The 19322-nt window shown below is 40.3% G+C and overlaps 2 protein-coding genes across 2 annotated transcripts; both read left to right on the forward strand.

Moving 5' to 3' along the window:
- Positions 1 to 232: 232 nt before the first annotated feature.
- On the forward strand, positions 233 to 2290 carry selenop2 (selenoprotein P2; the record flags this gene model as incomplete). Its single annotated transcript, XM_080034006.1, has 5 exons — positions 233 to 471; positions 701 to 913; positions 1210 to 1318; positions 1969 to 2129; positions 2242 to 2290. 5 exons carry the CDS (start codon positions 233 to 235, stop codon positions 2288 to 2290), a joined length of 771 nt encoding a protein of 256 aa, XP_079890132.1.
- A 1744-nt stretch (positions 2291 to 4034) lies between these two features.
- Positions 4035 to 12614, forward strand: elovl8a (ELOVL fatty acid elongase 8a; the record flags this gene model as incomplete). The annotated part of the gene is made up of 8 exons (XM_080034007.1): positions 4035 to 4040; positions 8031 to 8097; positions 8319 to 8506; positions 9309 to 9389; positions 9884 to 9940; positions 10237 to 10351; positions 10482 to 10609; positions 12438 to 12614. 8 exons carry the CDS (start codon positions 4035 to 4037, stop codon positions 12612 to 12614), a joined length of 819 nt encoding a protein of 272 aa, XP_079890133.1.
- Positions 12615 to 19322: the final 6708 nt, after the last annotated feature.

Below are 19322 nucleotides of genomic sequence, written 5' to 3' on the forward strand. Positions count from 1 at the left end.
TAAAAAATAATAGAAGCTTTGGCAACAAGTTCTGTGTAGATCTAAAAGCCTCATGGTGATTACCCAACGCTTCATAATTGTTGTTTTTTTCAATCCCTGCTTTACATATTTGTTTGATAATATGCATGTATAGGGACGAAAAGGCTACTGTACATTTGGCACCTGTTGGACAATCTAGTCAAAGTAACATGGGGTCATTGCATGTATTTGTCATCAGGTAGATCCAGCAGGCATGGAGGGGACAGTGCGCTCTCTCTCATGGCTGTGGCTGTACGCGGCCCTGCCAGGTCTGCTGTGGGCCGCCCATGTCACTCTAGAGGTGGAGGGGGACAACGACGCATCCAGGATCTGCAAACCTGCCCCCCACTGGACCATCAGGGACCAGGCTCCCATGCAAGGGCTGCTGGGAAATGTGGTTGTGGTGGCGCTACTGAAGGCCAGCTGACAGTTCTGTCTCACTCAGGCCTCCAAGTAAGACCAACATAAACTTCATGATAGAAGTCTTTTAAAAGTCTTGTTTGAATCAACTTGACAATTTAAAAGAAAGGTAACTTATTCTCAGCACTTTCTCTCTGTCTCTGTCTCTGTCTCTGTCTCTGTCTCTCTCTCTCTCTCTCTCTCTCTCTCTCTCTCTCTCTCTCTCTCTCTCTCTCTCTCTCTCTCTCTCTCTCTCTCTCTCTATATCCGTCCCCCTGTGTAGGATCGGAGGCCTGCGTGCCAAGCTGGACCGCAGCAACCTGACAGAGGTGTCTTTCATGATAGTGAATGAGCGTGAGGCTATGTCCAGAGCCATGTACTGGGAGCTGAAGAGAAGAGCGCCCCCTGGTGTCCCCGTGTACCAGCAGACTCCTCTTCAAGATGACGTGTGGGAGGCTCTGGATGGGGACAAAGATGACTTCCTGATATATGATAGGTGGGACCAATTAAGATTTTTTTTTTTAAATGTCACAACCACTCCAAGTACGTTCTAGACTTGAGTATGAACATAACATGCTTAAAATATGAGTACTAATCCTAGCAACCTTGGCTGACCAGTTTTTAATGTCTAATGTCATGGTTTTGACTTGATAATACATAGTGTATTTCCAACCACCAATTTCTGGACATTTGATTATGCGTCATGTTGATATGGGTGCCGATAAAATTCTTGTGAATCCCATACACATTTAATTTGATTCCCTCTCTCTCTGTCTCTTCTTTTTCCGCCAGATGCGGCCTGCTCACCTTCCACATAGTGCTGCCTTTCAGTTTGCTGCATTCGCCCTACATCGAGGCTGCAATCAGAGCCACTCATTATAGGAATATCTGCAACTGCACAGTGAGTTATCTCAAAACAGCCACACTGACATGTTTACACACACTCAAAACACACACACACACACACACACACTCTCTCTCTCTCACACACACACACACACACACACACACACACACACAAACGCACAGGGGTTTTGTATAGTTTGCTACGCGCCAAACAGCAGGAAGACACAGTTAGCAACAAGCTGGACACCATGCAGAAGCTACAGAGCCACATATTTTTTTCTCAGGAATTGGCAAAACACAATGCCAAATGAACGATAATGTCACGGCTGGTGTAAATAGGCGATTGTAATGGCACCTTGACGAGATATGTTGTTTTTAATGCACCACTATGTAACGTTGGCAAATTAAAAAGTGAGTGAGCAAGAATAACTACTAATGTATGATTCCAGAGTTACATAAAAGGAATTAAGTAAGGAAAAATTGAACAGACACATTTTTTAATGGGCATTCGGCAGTTGCACTCAGAGACCTGAAGATGGCGCCAAAGTGCACCAAACCTAATTGTTCAATATTGTTGCTTTAACTTGTCCTGCTGGCCCCAAGTGACTAAAACACCGCATTTAATAGAGTTTCAAACTAAACAAAAAGAAAAAGTAAAACAGAAAAATATATATATCATTATAAATTGACCTTTATATTTGCCAGGATGACTATATTATGGCCAAGAAGAACAGCACTACAGTACCCACAATTCAGTTGGTTACTGATGCTCCTGAAAGGGACACAGCTCCCGAGGTGGCTCATCGCCCCAGCCAACACCACCACCATCACCTCCATCATTCTCATGGCCACCATCCCTCCAATGCGTCCCAGCAGCTGCCTGATACCAGCCACAACTCAACTCACCCTCCTCTTCCTCCTCCTCCTCCTCATCATCTTCATATTCATCATCATCATCATTATCACAATGATCAACAGCAGCCTGGCAACCACAGCCATCATGCCGGGGACGGAAGTGGATAATTAGGAGGCCAGTTGAATGAACTAGTGTTTTTTGACTTTTTTTTTTATTAAAAGGTGGAGTCAGCCATTCTGAAGATAGCTTGTTGTCAAATGTGTTGGGCTAATATCTCCACCTTTCCTTACTGTGTGTGTGGGCTGAAAAGAAATCTGGCTTTAATACACAGCCTAGGCTCTGTAAACTGGTATGTAAACAAAGGGTATGTTAACAAAGCAGGCCCACCGTAGCTATAGCAACATGCCCTTTAACAGAGCCAAGGCTGTGTATTAACACTTGATTTTTCTTAGGCGCACAGGCACACACAGTACGGATAGTCAGCGGATCGTGAGGAGATATTCACTGATTTTGACAACAAGCATTCTCTTGTTGACTCCACCTTTAAGTTAGTTAGTGTGGGATTACTTAGTGTTTTACTTTTGCTGAAATGTATTTTGTACTTCGATGACAGGAACGTAAGGCCGTTCGCTGAGCAGCTCAATGTGTTTAAGCAGTAATCAGGTTGAGGTTTTCTCTGCTTACATGTCCACACCATTCACTAAACTGTGTGTGGACAACAGAGTCACTTGGCACTTCTTTGCCTCTCCCATTAATGAAGTCTATGGTGAAAACCCTGCCTTGCCAGGGGGCTGTAGACGGATGTGTGTGGAGAGACCGGGATGGACCGAATGGCTGTTTTCACCCACACACAGTCAGAGGATGTGGTGGTGCATCGCTGCTGATTAAACCTCAGGTCAGATTAGTGTCCAAACATGTTCCTGCCTGTTTAGCTTCTGCTTGTATCAATCCTGTCTCATATAGGATCTTATTGTGATATGTTGTGCTGCTTTATTACTATGGAGAAGGGAGAGTTTTGAGTGATCTCCCTTACTCATTTGAAGGTGTACAAGGATCGGAGAGGAAGCAGTTTGATAAATTAGATTAGTACACTAATCCAATAAATTCTTTAGACATAACAAATCAGCTATTTCACTTGTGTTTGTAGTGGAGTTTGAAATGCAGATGCAGCATTGTTGAATTGACATAACGTACATTGCTCTCATTTATCAATTTTAACATATTTCTCGTAACTTTCAAACTTTGTCTATTTAACTTCCAATGTATGACTTGCAATCATGTAGAGTGAACCTTTAGGGTTGTTGTTCTGCATTAAAAAAGAAAATACACTATGAAAATGCTTTGATTATGATGCTAACTTTCTATTTTCAGTTGTGTAGTACCTGTACAGCTCATGCCATTAGAGATTTGAGGTTACCTTATCCTCTTTCACAGACAGAACTTGAAGCAATTGATCAACACTTTGGGAAATACGGACAAACTGTTATAGGTGCTTGTTAACGTTGCTTACTTTGACTTTTATGCAAAACAGAAAGGATCCCAGGGTAAAATATTAGATCAGATTTTTAGCTAAGAAATTCAAAAACCCAAATTGAACAGAATATGGCAATTAAGTAATTCATGATAACGCTTGTAAGACCATAAGAACCACTGACATTAGTTGTCAATCTCCCAGGCACAGGCACACGGATCAGAATGACAGTGTAACTCTGCTAGATGGGATTTAGCTGGCAGGCACTTGACCCTCTAAGCTACTATAAAGGAACTAGCTGCCATATGTCATTTTGGACACACACACACACACTCCGGGAGAGTACAGGTGGATTACCTCAGTGCACCTTAACACATGGCGGAGATGCCGCATGCTTTGACTGAGGAGAGCTGAGTGGACGAATCATCAACAGTCTCCGTAAACATGAAGGTAAAGTCACTCACTGTATATCAATATGTATTGTCATTATAGTAATAATAATAATGATTGTAATATTGACGTCATGCAGTTCTCAACCATAATTAATACATCTGACCATCCATTTTGTATCATTTCCTATGATAACCTGCATTTTACATACTGACATGTAGATTTCTGACGTGGCTGCTTTCGTTATCAGAATCGAAAAACTATTTTTTTCCTGGTATGTCGGTCGCATGTGTACAATAAAACAGATAGAATTTAAGAGTAAGAAGCAAAAAAAAAAGCACACACTGCACAGATCAAGAAAATAAACCAAAAAATGGAAACAGTTGAAAGTTAATACTGTAAAATAAATCAATGTATTTTGACTTCTATTTATCAGAGCTGTAGCATGTGGTAAACTCAGCCACCCCTGCACCTCAGCAGGTTGGAGAAGCCAGCAAATCTCTGCAAATCCCACTGAGGCTGCTATACTGGAGCAGTTAAACTACTTACTGTAGATCTGTCAACACAGCCTTCTGCTGCCACCAACACAGTAATGATCAATGCTTTCACTTACATTCCCGATGTGAAACAAAATCGCTGGGATGGAGAAAAAATGTACAATGGTTCCCCTTTGGAAAATGTGTATGATACTGTTCAATGCAAACTGTCTGTCCATTCAGGGTTAAAAGGAAACATATTCATGACACCAATACTAATAGGAGAATAAACTGTGCTTAATCATGAAACATGCTGTAGCCCGGACAATTGTGAGAGCATTGGCCATTGAACTGCAGGACATTGATCCACTGTAAATTGTTTGGGAAGTCAGAATCACAGATTTATTTTTCTTCAACACTAGATGGCAGCACCGTCATCTGTTGACCATATTTGGACTCCATCGCCCTGTTGTCCACATTAGGCAGCCATTCATCAAGAGGATTATTAGTTATTATCCATTATCCTGAGACATGTTTGGATTAGTCAATATAATCCTTAAATCATAATCCAGATTATCTCCGGCTGCTTTAATCAAATTTTTGCAAAGCAGTGTTCCTCCTCCTGTCTGACATTTATGAACAATTAATGAAACGCAGCGAGTCAGTTGAAATACAGTGTGTCAGTTGTTAGACTTTTTACGCCCCGTTACACATTGTTGCAATTTCTTCTGTGACGTATTTTGTTGAAGTATCACTTCTTTCATAAGTCTTTTCTTCACCTATATATACAGTATATAAAGTTAGCTGAGTATACAGTATAAAGTATATAGGGGAAGGTGGGGTGATTTGTGCATTTTGGAAGTTGCAAAACCCCTTGTTTCTAGAAAACCGTGGAAGAAATTGGAAATGTGACCACATATTTAAGAAGAGCCATCCATTTGACTCATCCTGTAAAGAAGGGAGACACAAGGAATAAGATATAAGCACATTTAAGCTCAAAAAACTGTGTTTTGCCTTTCAAAGTAAAATTTCCATGATCAAGGTTTTTTGATTATTGTGTCTGAACAATTATAGACACGTTTGGTATGCTACACTTTGAGTCTATATAGTTAGCACAATGTCAAACCTAAATTGCTGCATCATGCCTATTATCCAAAATTCTGGGGATGGGGTGATTTGTGCGCAAGGGCCTGGGTGAGTTATAAGTAAGTAAGTAAGTAAAATGTATTTATAAAAGCACATTTATGACAGTTTGCACTGTCCAAAGTGCTGTACATAGTGCATTCAGTAGGTAAACAATGAAGGTAAAATAACAATAACCAAAATAAAAGACGTAAAGCCCATACATCCACATAAACACAGATAGTAGTGCAGAGGTAAGTAAGTAGTGCAGAGGTTAATGGGGAGGAAACACCAGGGTGTACATTGGTGTTTTGAGCCTTGATTTAAAGGCAGAAATGTAGGGGGAATCACATTTGTCAGGTGGCAGTTGGTTCCACAAGCACGGAGCAACTAGTGCAAAGTACATTTCTGAGAGTTGTGCCAGTGGCATGGCTGTATACGCTGGTCACCAAAAGAAAGTGATTGTCTACAGTAGCTCAGAAGAGAGTGACATCTCAATTCCACTTAACGACACCACTGATGAGAGTTCAGATGGCCAGAAAGATGATGATGGTGACTACGTGGGGTGATTTGTGCGACAAGACAACTTTTTTTCCGAAAGCTATATTTCTTAAACAGTTTATTCCAGATCCAAAGTTTTTATTGCCAGGGATGCACAACATCCTGAAATATATGTACATATTTGAGTTGGAGACATAACTGTCAAGGCCTCACTTTAAAATCACTTTGAGTAAAAAGTTGCACAAATCACCCCACCTTCCCCTACTGTATACTCAGCTTCTGAAAAAATGTATCTGGATTTTTCTCAAATCTTCATCTCTACATAACTTAATGAAATTGCTCTTAATGACAACAAATGTATTGGAATTTGGTAGAAATGTTGTCAGTAGTTTATATTATAAAACTAAAATGTTCATTCTACTCAAACATATGCCTATAAATAGTATATTAAGAGACACTGAACATTTGGAGTGGTCTCTTAATTTTTTCCAGAGCAATATCAGTGATTCTTGAAAAGTGGGACAAAACAGGGTGCAATGTTGAAAAAATACAAACCCTATGTTTCAGCAAATTAAATGACATGTATGTATCCAACATATAGTAAGCTACTGAGCTAAGCTTTGACACAACCTCCCAGCTTTTGTTTTTTTACCGTCATTGGCCTATCACCACCGTCAGATGTCAACTCAGTGTTGACATATTTAAAGTTTCTTAAACATAACAAATGGAATTTATCTAGTAGCCATTTGGTTTTTCTGATGATGTCAGGTGCTAGTATGAACTACTTCAGGAAAATAAAATGATCTAAAAAAATTAAAATAACTTCTTCAGAAATTGTAAGTCGGTGTTGACATATCATGGTTGTGACACAGGACTTTCAAGATTCGGAATGTAAAATATTCTAAAACTACAACACTTATCAGAGCCTGTCTGACTCTGATGTACTCTGCAGAGGTAGAATTTGACGAGAGGTCCTTCAAAGTGAGAGCTGCCCCTTATTTCGCCTGATTTTATTACATTTTACATAATGAAATGTCTGACCGTGTTGACTTACAGTAAAGTGAATGGCGATAGTTAGCCTGCTATCGGTGTATGAATGTGTGTGTGAATGGTAACGTGGGGAAGGAAAACAGGTCTCCCTTGCAAAAGAGTCTTCGGTCTCAATGGGATATACCTGTATAAATAAAGGTTAAAAAAAAAGAAAAAGTGGTCCCACCCATTAGTATCCTAATAAAACATGAATGTTTTGTAAAAAAAAACATTTTTATTGATATGAGAGATTATTTAGTGTTACTTTTGATGAAAAAAGCTCTTTTTAATAATTAAAGTACATTTTTAATAGGTTTAATTGCATATGAAAGATTGAAACCTTCTCTGAGGACATACTGTTTTGGACGTCGTGAGAAGATAAAAAGTGTCATATATTTGACATAGTAATGATAAAATTAAATTTAAGGGGATAATTGTGCTCCAGACATTCTATTCTTAATCCCTAATAACATCTACAATTTTAAATATTTTTAGTTTTAAACATAACAGCAGTTACATATGGAAGACGGCCTTTTGTCCCGGTTCTCAAGAATCACTGATATATATATTAGTGGAGGTGGCAAGACCAAAGGCACATTTCAGTCGAGTATAGAATACAAGCCAATTCTTCACTAAAAATGCTCCCTCTATGTCAATCCATCATTAAATATAAGTAGGCACAGGCACGACTCATGTAAATAAAAATGTAAGTAAATCGTTAACATTGCACTGGAAAATGAAAGACTTCTTTTTTATAGCCTCTCTTGTCAAATGCATCCTAAAAATGCCTCCTTTAACATACTGTATATCCCATTTTTGAACATCAAAGAACTTATGTACCTTTGGCATTGTGTCAAGTGGTTCAGTTGTGTGCTTACTACCTCTACTGAAAGGTTCTCCTGCTCATGTGTGTCCATCCCAGGGGTTTCCGGCCCTCACCGCGTGGCAGAAATTACAAGTCTTCTACCAAGGGATTCTGGAAAATGGAGGCAAGTCTTTGTCAATGCAATAACTCACCTGTCTCAGTGAAATATGGTTAGACATATTAATGTCAGACAATAGAACAACCTCTGTGTGTGTGTGTGTGTGTGTGTGTGTGTGTGTGTGTGTGTGTGTGTGTGTGTGTGTGTGTGTGTGTGTGTGTGTGTGTGTGTGTGTGTGTGTGTGTGAGTGATTTATGCTTTTTTCCCCTTGCCCATTCTCTGTCTAGACAAGAGGACAGACAGTTGGCCGCTGGTCCACTCTCCTGTGCCAATCGGCTGCATCTTCCTGTGCTACCTGCTCCTTATATGGGCGGGGCCAAAGCTGATGGCAAACAGGCAGCCAGTCAACCTCAAACCAGTCCTAATAGTTTACAACTTTGCCATGGTCTGCCTGTCTGCGTACATGTTCTATGAGGTACTATTTTACGTGTGGGGACTTTTGTAAGGGATGTACGTAGTTAAGAATGCTGTAGGTTAGTATAGGAAAATGTACAGTGTTTCTTTTACTGTTTGCATGTCAGCATCCACATCAGTTGTTGGAACGAACAACTGACTATTGAATAACCAAAGCACCCAAAATGGTATTTGAGTTCAATAAGCTATAATATATGGAATAAAAACAAGAGCAAAACGTTAAAATCATGTCAACAATCATGCTCTAATCATTATTTCCTTTGAATAACAATGAACCAAATCACAATGCATAATATGACATAATGACTGTACCGTTTATCTCAGCTCTACAGAGCTTGATGTTCAAAAAGGTTTTGGTGTGCAAACCTGCAACTCTACTGGTTTGGTTCACCCTCAAAGATGTCATTGCTTTGTTTTGCCTTTAGTTAAACAATCTCTTATAACCCAACGTACTCTACGCAACTGTTACTTAAAAGTCAAAATTGTGCCACTGTGTTGATCCCAGTTTCTTTATGCTGCCCCCCAAGTGGCCTAACAAATCAGTTAACGCAGTTTTGATACGTACAAAATCCTAGGCGGGACAGATGTACAGCTGAGGAACACAGGGATTTATCTTATTCACAGCCAATTTGTGTGTGTGTGTGTGTGTGTGTGTGTGTGTGTGTGTGTGTGTGTGTGTGTGTGTGTGTGTGTGTGTGTGTGTGTGTGTGTGTGTGTGTGTGTGTGTGTGTGTGTGTATGTGTGTGTGTGACAAAGGTCCCTTTGCTGATTGAATGAACCCATACACACCTCTGTCTTTACAGTTCACAGCCTCTTCTTGGCTGGCCGGATACAATCTGCTGTGCCAACCGGTGGACTACAGCAGCAGCCCACTGGCCATGAGGGTAAGTCCTATTACAACATGGCACTTTGTTCAACAATATAGAAATATAAATGCATGTGGAATGTTTTCTGCATACACATAGACTCAGAGATTGTTTATGGACTAGACCTTGACAACCAACAGACAATGTAGAAGTGGCATACAAGATGTATATGTGTATGCTTACATTAAGGTTTAAATACGGCTTGATCTCTTTGAAAAGATGAGAAATACATTTTATGCAGTAAAATCCAGTTTTATCAAATGAATAATAACATGTGACACTCCAGTGCCGAGTGGGTAGAGCGCTACCACACATAGGCTCAGACCGTATCGAAGGGGTCGCGGGTTCGAATCCGACCCTTGGACCTTTACTTGCATGTCATTCCCCTCTCTCTCTCTCTCCCCATTTCAACTCTGTATTCTCTGATCTTGAACTGTCCAATAAAGGTCAACAATTAACTTTTAAAAAATGAATAAAATAATAATAACATAACATATATTCTTTTCACCCAGATGGCCAGAGTGTGCTGGCTGTTCTACTTCTCCAAAGTCATAGAGCTCAGTGACACTGTGAGTATATGGAAGGAGTGAAAAGGAATGTGTGAGTTTAGAGTTATTTTGATGTTTTAAGAGCTCCATTTATTATTTAAAACTCACAAAGTATTTACAACATCTCCCAAAATATACTGTTGAGACCAATCATCTTTTGGAAAAAAATGCTTACGTCTGCATGTGTTTCTGTACCCATAGTGCTTCCATATAAGCCCATTGCCGCAAGATCTCACCGTATGCGTTCAATTTGTGTGTGTGTGTGTGTGTGTGTGTGTGCGCGCGTGTGTTTGTGCGACTGTGCGTGTGTGCTTCAGATATTCTTTATCCTGAGGAAGAAGAACAGTCAGCTGACCTTCCTCCATGTCTACCATCACACCACCATGATCTTCAACTGGTGGGCGGGGGTTAAATATGTGGCTGGCGGCCAGTGTGAGTAGTACACGCTAACAATAATGTCTTAAAAAATCAAACTAATTGTGTAAATTTCAAGGAGAAAAGGCCCTTATAGATAACTACATGGGCGTAATATGTGATTCTCATCCTGTGTGTGTGCCCACAGCTTTCATGATAGGTCTGATCAACTCCCTGGTCCACGTCATCATGTACCTGTACTACGGCCTGGCATCTCTGGGACCGCACATGTCCAAATACCTCTGGTGGAAGCGCTACCTCACCTCACTGCAGCTGGTCAGTGTTTACGTCTGTGTGTGTGTGTGTGTGTGTGTGTGTGTGTGTGTGTGTGTGTGTGTGTGTGTGTGTGTATGTGTGTGTGTGTGTGTGTGTGTGCACCTCAGCGGCATTAATTGCTATATTAAATCTGCCTTTGCCACCAAAATATCCTGATAATAATGTGAAATCAAATTTAAAATGTTGACTTTGATTTGGGTGATTCATTCCGATTCATTCTCTTCATCATACGTCTGATCATTTTGGATACTTGCTAAGCAGAAGGGAGTATGCCAGCCTGCAGCATAAAAACAGACAACTTTATAATAATATAATAATAACGATAACAATTTACATAGCGCTTTTCTCGCACTCAAAGCACTTATAGCTCTGATTAGGCCGTTTTTGTATTAAATATTTAAGTTTTGGCATTCTATATTTGAAATGTCAGTGTGGCCAATATTGCAGACCACTGGTAGCTCTTTCCCTCTTGTGTAATTGCAAAAAACAATTAAACACTTGGAAACAATTGGAGAACTCATTTTGACGGCTTCTTTTCTTGACTTGTCATTGTTCTAGCTGGCAGATTAGTTTCACTGATGCTCCTCAACTACCTACTGGACCATCTGTTTTCTACTTAAAGCGTTGATGATGAGACAATGAATCTTGTAGGGTTTTTTTCTGCCCTTCTATATGGCTGCAACCTATATTTAGGTCAGTGTGGTGACTGATTATGTAACAATAATTGAATTGACCTTAGAGTTGAGGCTTCATTAACAGTTGGCTTGACAATTTGGTGGACTGAAGCTGAGAGAATTGAGTTGATTGGGGGGGATTGCTGATTGTATTTCTCTTTGTGTGTGTGTGTGTGTGTGTGTGTGTGTGTGTGTGTGTGTTTCTTTTGTGTTTTTTAAGGTAATTATATACAGTAAAACAGGAGGAGCTGGTGGCGTGGGAAGGATCGATTGTTCATCGTCCACCATTCACCGTTCATATACGATCCCCGCTCGGGCATTTCAATCTAATGCGACTCCATGAAACATATGGATATAGATCAGCCTACAGTATTAAATACCTTTATGAAACATTTCCACACACAATCATAGTGAGGGAAAATAATGATATTGTGTCTGTTCATCTGTGGTGATTGATAGCTGGTCTAGATCTAGGCCTACTCGTTGCCTTCTAAAGCTAGCAATAAATATGATTATACACCCTGCGTTCCAACTAACGTTTTACTATTCTACAGTACATACTACAGCTGATCATAAAAAGTATGTAGTTTGAATGCAGTAGGCACACAATTGTACTTATTTCATTAGAACATCGCACCTTGAACTTGCCACTTTCTTATACTGTATAGCCGTCGCATCGCTGGTTGATTTCACTCTGAGGCTCCGTCGATGTGACGTAACTTCTTGTGTGCAGTGGATTGTGGGTCAGAATGACCAAAAAAGCATGCTGATTTCCAAGCTAAAAATCACAACTGGATGTATTAGGGCATCTGGATATTTCTAAGCATGCTGAATCTGACCACATATTGGGACATCCTAAAAACGTTTTCTACCATATTAAGTAGAACGGAAGGTTGGGTAATGGAACGCAGCCAGAGTCTGTTTTCTCTTGGTTGCCAGGTGTGTCTGTGTCCGCCAATCTCAATGGCCACTCGCTTTGTATTTTGTTTCTTTTTCAGTTTGTGGTCACTCAAAAGTGTCCAGACAAATCTGCCACTTGGTATTGTCTCACTCTCTCTCTCTCTCTCTCTCTCTCTCTCTCTCTCTCTCTCTCTCTCTCTCTCTCTCTCTCTTTTTGTCCTGTATGTCTGTCTGTCTGTCTGTCTGTCTCACAGATCCAGTTTTTCATAGTAACCATCCACACCACCTACAACCTGTTTACTGACTGTGACTTCCCTGACACCATGAACATGATCGTGGTGGCCTACTCCCTCAGCCTCATAGCACTCTTCAGTAACTTCTACTACCGCAGCTACCTCGCCAAGAAGAAAAGTGCATACAAGAAGACGTAGCGGGAGAGAGAGGCAGAGAGAGACAGAGAGAGAGAGAAATAAATAAATAAATAAAGAAGAAGAGGAAAGAACTGAGATGGAAGGTTTTGGAAACATGAAGGTAGCACAGGAATGTTAATTATGCTCTGGTAATTACGGCTTGATTTATTTCACAAAATACAATAACATGAACGAGAAAGCCTATAGAATGACATCTGAAAACTGAGTGCAACATATTTGTGTTTGTAATAAAAATTTTACAAAAATGTTTGTGTTATGAATGATCTATTTGTGCCTCAAACACACTTACATGTATATAGAGACATGTTATTACACTTATGAGGGACTTCCATTTAAAGGGTGGAGTCAGCGATTTCTGCATAACGCTTGTTGTCAAAATGACGTCCTGTCAAAATCAGTGAATATCACCTGTCCGTACTGTGTGTGCGCTGAAGAAGAAAAAAGCCCAGTGTTAATATAAAGCCTAGGCTCTGTAAACGGGCATGTCCCGAGCTACGGTGGGCCCCCTTTGTTAACATGCCCTTTGTTGGGGGTTAAGATGGCGTCGTAGAGGAAGCACGTAGTTCCAGGAGGCTCCGGTGATACTTTTCAGTTATCCGATTACTTTACACATTTGCGTTGCAGAATTGTCATTTTTGGCGGTGGGAGTGACTCTGTAATGAGTTTGGACAACTATTTCTTTAAAATAACCGACAACATGCCGAGAACCAAGCCGAAAAGGAAGCTCACGGGGCAGAGCGGGGAAGCTAGCGCCGTGGAAATGGCCGAGTGTGAAGATGCTAGCTGCAGCAGCACTGACACAGATATTTTCCAAGCAATGGATAAACTATCTGAAAACATCACCAAAGTCATCGACGCTAAAATAAACACGGTGCTTGCGGCTATAAGAGACCAAACAACCCAAATTCAGGCTCTGGGAACACGAGTCGGCGAGGCGGAAGACAGAATTGTTGGCATAGAGACTACAACGGAGTCGTTGCAGGCCAAAGTCACAAGTCTGGAAAAACAAGTGAGCGGCATGTTGGAGCACATTGATGACTTGGATAATCGTGGGCGCAGATGTAATATTCGGGTTGTGGGACTGGCTGAAGGTACGGAGGGAGCTGATACTGTGCGTTACATGGAAAAGTGGATACCTGATTATCTTAAACTGACATCCAAAGGAGGACGGGTTAAACTGGACCGCGCGCACCGCTCCTTGGCGCCCAAGCCTGGCTCCAACCAACGACCAAGACCCATAATTCTAAAGTTCCACAACTTCAGCGACAAGCAACAAGTCATGAATGCAGCCCGCCGTCTCGGAGTGGACCCGGACCAGCCCGCGCGCACTGGACCACGCATCTCTTTTTTCAACGACTACTCGGCAGCAGTGGTCAGGAAGCGCAAGGCATTTGATTCCGTGAAAGAGCGATTGAAGAAGATGGGAATCGTTTACGCATTGATCTACCCCGCCACGCTGAAGTGGACGGTCAACGGGACGGAGAAGAGGTTTGACACACCGGAGGCTGCTGCGGCGTTTGTTGACTCACTCGGTTAAGATGACAGGCTCTTCAACATTCTGACGGAAAAGTGCTCTCTTTCCCCGTCCTACGCTCTGATTATTGGACTGATATAACAGTATGTAAGTAGGCTACTCATGTGGCCATGTTATCGATATTTATTTTATTTTATTTCTTTATAACGCACAATGTGGACTAAAGTTACATCACTGTGTGAGGAGTGGGACTTGCGTTTATTCTATGGTTAGGCGCGAGATTGCGCAAGGTGGAGCTGTCGGCTTTTGGCTGAGAGCAAAAGAAGGATTGTTATTCCCTGCATGTTTAGTAGGGATTTCCCCCTTTCTTTATGGGGTTTGTTCTGTATGTGTTGTGTGTTTGTACTTGTTTCACCGTTTCTATGCAGCTCAGTCTTTTTTATTTTTCAGTTCTTTAAAGGGAGTGTGCCAAGGTATTACAATAGGAATTTGAAGTAATGGCAAATAAACTACGGGTTTGCACCTGGAATATACGAGGGATTCATAATCCCATAAAACGTAGAAAAGTACTTACCTTCTTAAAAAGGGAAAATATAGATATTGCACTGGTGCAAGAAACCCACCTTGATGACACAGAGCATTTAAAATTACAACAGGGTATGTTTGGACAAGTATATTTTTCGTCTTTTACAACCAGAAGCAGGGGTGTTGCTATACTTATTAGACGTACTTTGCCCTTTAAAATGGTGAAATGCCTTAAAGATAAAAATGGTCGTTATGTTATAGTTAAAGGTAGTTTACAAGGACAAGAGATTTTAATAATGAATGTTTATTATCCACCTGCTCACCCATTAGACTTTATCACTAAAGTGTTTGTGGACCTTGCAGAAATGAGAGCCGATACAGTAATTGTGGGTGGTGATTTTAATTGTATGTTAAATCCACTCATAGATAGGTTTCCTCATAGTGCTAAGGCTCCTTCTCCCCAAGCAAAAGCTCTCACTGCAATTTGTAACGATCTTGGATTTGATGATGTTTGGAGAAGTCTCCACCCTGCTAACAAAGAATATACTTTCTTTTCTGCACCTCATGGTTGTCAGACCAGAATTGACTATTTTTTTCTGCCAAGAGCTCAATTGCAGTTAGTTTTAACTTGTTACATAGGTAATATTGTTATATCTGATCATGCAAGTGTGGTTATGGATATAAAACTTCCAGTTTCGTCATATCAGTCTCGACAATGGCGACTTAACACTGTTATTCTTAAAGATAATACTTTTACATCCTACTTTTCCACTGAATTTAAAGCTTTTCTTTCTATTAATTCACAATCAACAGATAATCCCTCACTTTTATGGGAGACCTGCAAAGCATATGCAAGAGGTTTGATCATATCATTTTCTGCCACTAAGAGGCGCCAAAACTTAGAGAAGCAAAAATCTCTAGAGGCTAAATTATCAGTTAAAGAAAAAGCTTATATTAGTTCACCAACTCCTATTTTGTGGAAAGAAATATCTGCTCTCAGATCAGCTATAAATTGTCACCTTACTAAAGAGGCAGAAAAAAACATTAGATATACCAAACAGAGGTTTTATGAGCACGGTGACAAACCAGGGAAGTGTCTTGCATACCTAGCTAAAAAAAGAGTAGAATCCCAGTCTATAGCAGCAATTATGAAGGACGATGGCATTAGAGTGTATGAAAATAAATTGATAAATGACTGTTTTAAGGAATACTATACAAATTTATACGCCTCAGAACAGACGAATGATGCATCTCAACTAATGGAAGGCTTTTTTACACAGATCGATCTCCCAACAATATCAGAAGAACAAAAATGTTTACTAGATGGTCCAATCACTAGAGATGAAGTATTGAATGCTATTAAAAACCTCCAGAGTGGGAAATCACCAGGGCCCGACGGGTTCGGTTCCGAATATTATAAGGAGTTTAAAGACCTGCTTATAGGACCACTACTTCAAATGTTTAATGATTCGTTTTCAACTACAGAATTACCACAAACTCTTAAGGAGGCTAACATATCACTTTTATTGAAAAAGGGGAAGTGTCCTGAGTCCTGTTCCTCCTATAGACCCATAGCCCTCTTGAATGTAGATCGAAAGTTGCTTTCTAAAATACTAGCCACTCGTCTAGAGGATATTTTGCCCACCCTAATTAAAGAAGACCAAACTGGTTTTATAAAAGGCAGGAATTCAACTGATAATATTAGACGTCTTTTCAATGTTATCCAAGCCTTTGAACAAAAATCCATGACCGGTCTTGTGCTTTCTCTGGACGCGGAGAAAGCGTTTGACCGAGTTGAATGGTCATTCTTATTTTACACATTAGAAAAATTTGGACTTGGTAGTAATTTTATAAAATGGGTTAGAATTCTATACAGTGACCCTCAAACTGCAGTTTTAACTAATGGGTTAAGATCAAAATGCTTTCCTACACATAGAGGTACAAGACAGGGTTGTCCCTTGTCTCCTCTCCTGTTTGCCCTGGCCATAGAGCCATTGGCTGCGGCCATTAGAATGGATCCCTCTATATATGGCTTACAGGTTGGGGAAAGATGTCATAAAATAACTCTGTATGCTGATGACGTCCTTGTGTTTTTATGTCACCCTGAGACCTCAGTCCCGGCCCTCCTTAAGATGATTAACGTATTTAGTAAGTTTTTCTGGATATAAGATTAATTTAAACAAATCAGAGGCTATGCCCTTAGGGAATCTTAAAACGATACCTAATACTATACCACCCTTTCCTTTCAAATGGTCGCCCTCTGGTTTTGTCTATTTAGGTATTTTTATCACCCCATCATTTAGTCAGATGTACAAATCCAACTTTGTCCCATTATTTGGGAAAATAAGACAAGATCTAGAACGTTGGAATTCACTCCCTGTTTCTTGGTTAGGAAGAATAGCTCTGATTAAAATGAATGTGTTACCCAGATTACTTTATCCCGTTCAAATGATTCCTATACTGTTTTCGAATAGGGCCTTAAAAGATTTGAATAGCTGGCTCAGTTCATTTATTTGGAGTAAACGCAGACCTAGATTAAAAATGGCAGTTTTGCAGCTGCCAAGTTCCATGGGCGGCCTTGATTTGCCAAACATTAAAATATATCAGCTTAGTGCTCATTTGAGGTTTATATCTGAGTGGTTAAAGAATTCAACATCTTCTATTTGGCTAGACATTGAATCATCTTTGTCAAAATGTAAATTACAAGATTTGTTATTCTTTAAGAATTTTAAGAACATAAGAGATAACTGTACCAATCCAATAACAATTAATGCTCTGAAGGCTTGGCGATCAGCCCGTCGTCTAGAAGGGAGGCTCAAATTGACTTCCATGTTTACTCCAATAAATAATAATCTTGATTTTTCACCGGGAATGATGGACTCATTCTTCCGGCAATGGCATGACAAAGGCATAACCAAACTTGGAGACTTGTTTTCAGATAACGGTTTAATGTCATTTGAACAATTGATAAAGAAATACCAACTTCCAAAACAAGATTTTTTCCGTTTCTTACAAATAAGGCATTACATTACTAAGAGTACAACCCTTATTGAACACCCTGAGATTTCTGCTGTTGAGAAAGTGCTGTTTCAACCTCCAGGAAAGGTGTCTGTTAGTCTGCTTTATGGTGTAATAGCTGGTACCTCTACTACTGACACACAGAGGATCAAGGGTGTGTGGGAGAAGGAATTATCAGTTAATATTGATGACGAGACATGGGTAGATATTTGGAGTTATGCTAAAAAGATTTCCATCTGTACTCGGGCAAAAGCAATCCAGTTAAAAATAATACATAGGATTCATATATCTCCTAATCGCAGGCATTCTTTCAACCCAGCACATTCTCCTCTGTGTCTTAAATGCAAAATAGAAATAGGTACCTTAACTCATTGTCTATGGTCATGTCATAAATTACGGAAATATTGGTCTGACATTTTAAGTGAAATTGAAAAAATATTTGGTATGGAATTAGAAATGGATCCAATGTGTTTGCTATTAGGTCTACCAAGTAGAAGTATACCTTCTAAATCTGGCAAAAGGTTATACAACATTCTAACTTTTGCTGCAAGAAAAAATATATTATTACAGTGGATTAATGATAAGAGCCCCTCTGTTAATGGCTGGTGGAAGATTTTATTGGAGTTGATTCCTTTAGAATATCTCACAAATATTATACATCACAAAGTGGACCAGTTCTACAAAATCTGGCAGCCCTATTTGAACTATCTTGGACCGGACTATTCTTTGATAATTGCACAAGGAGTCTCCTAAACCTGATCTTGTGAACGGGGACTTTTGATCGGCCTGAAATGTGAACTGTTTCCTGTGGCCTCAACCTAATCTCCGTTGACTTGAGCTGTACTTTGTATTTGTTTATTTGTTTTTGTTTGTAAGTATTGTTTGTATATTTGTGGTGCGTCTTTGTAATGTTTTTGTTGAAAATAAGAAAAGCCAATAAATATATTGTTAAAAAAAAAACATGCCCTTTGTTTGGATGCCCGTTTACAGAGCCTAGGCTAAATATCAACAATGGATTATTATTTTTTTCAGACCAAACGGATATTCACTGATTTTGCAGCATGTTCCAGAATTGCTGACTGCACCTTTAATCATTCCTTCCGTCTGTTGTAACATCTAGCACAAAGGCTCAGACACACACTCAACGCACATTAACCCTTGTTTGGCCACTCCCCCCCCCCACCCCCCCAGCTGCTAATAGATGAGACCCTCTAATCACCACTTGGAGTCGCTTTATTCTTCTCTCGTCCCCATTGGCTGGCAGTCACGGCCAATCAACTGTTGGCATCCATTAGCTCCCTAGCCTTCTATTCCTTCCCTCCCAAACACACACACACACACACACACACACACACACACACACACACACACACACACACACACACACACACACACACACACACACACACACACACACACACACACACACACACACACACACACACACACACACACACACACACACACACACACACACACACACACACTCCATCTGTCATGAGAGTAGAGGGATAATATCCTGAGTTGAGCCATCCCATCTGCTCCCCCTTGTGGACAGGAATCAAACAAACCGTAGAGTACAGTATAGTGGATGAATTGACCATATCCGCTTCACCCCCCCCCCCCCCCCCCCATCAGTTATTCTCATTATGTTGCCTGTCTATTCTTATCGTTTTATCTCCAGCACCATA

The sequence above is a fragment of the Ammodytes marinus genome, assembly GCF_949987685.1.
Source record: "Ammodytes marinus genome assembly, chromosome: 9".
Lineage (NCBI taxonomy): Eukaryota > Metazoa > Chordata > Actinopteri > Uranoscopiformes > Ammodytidae > Ammodytes > Ammodytes marinus.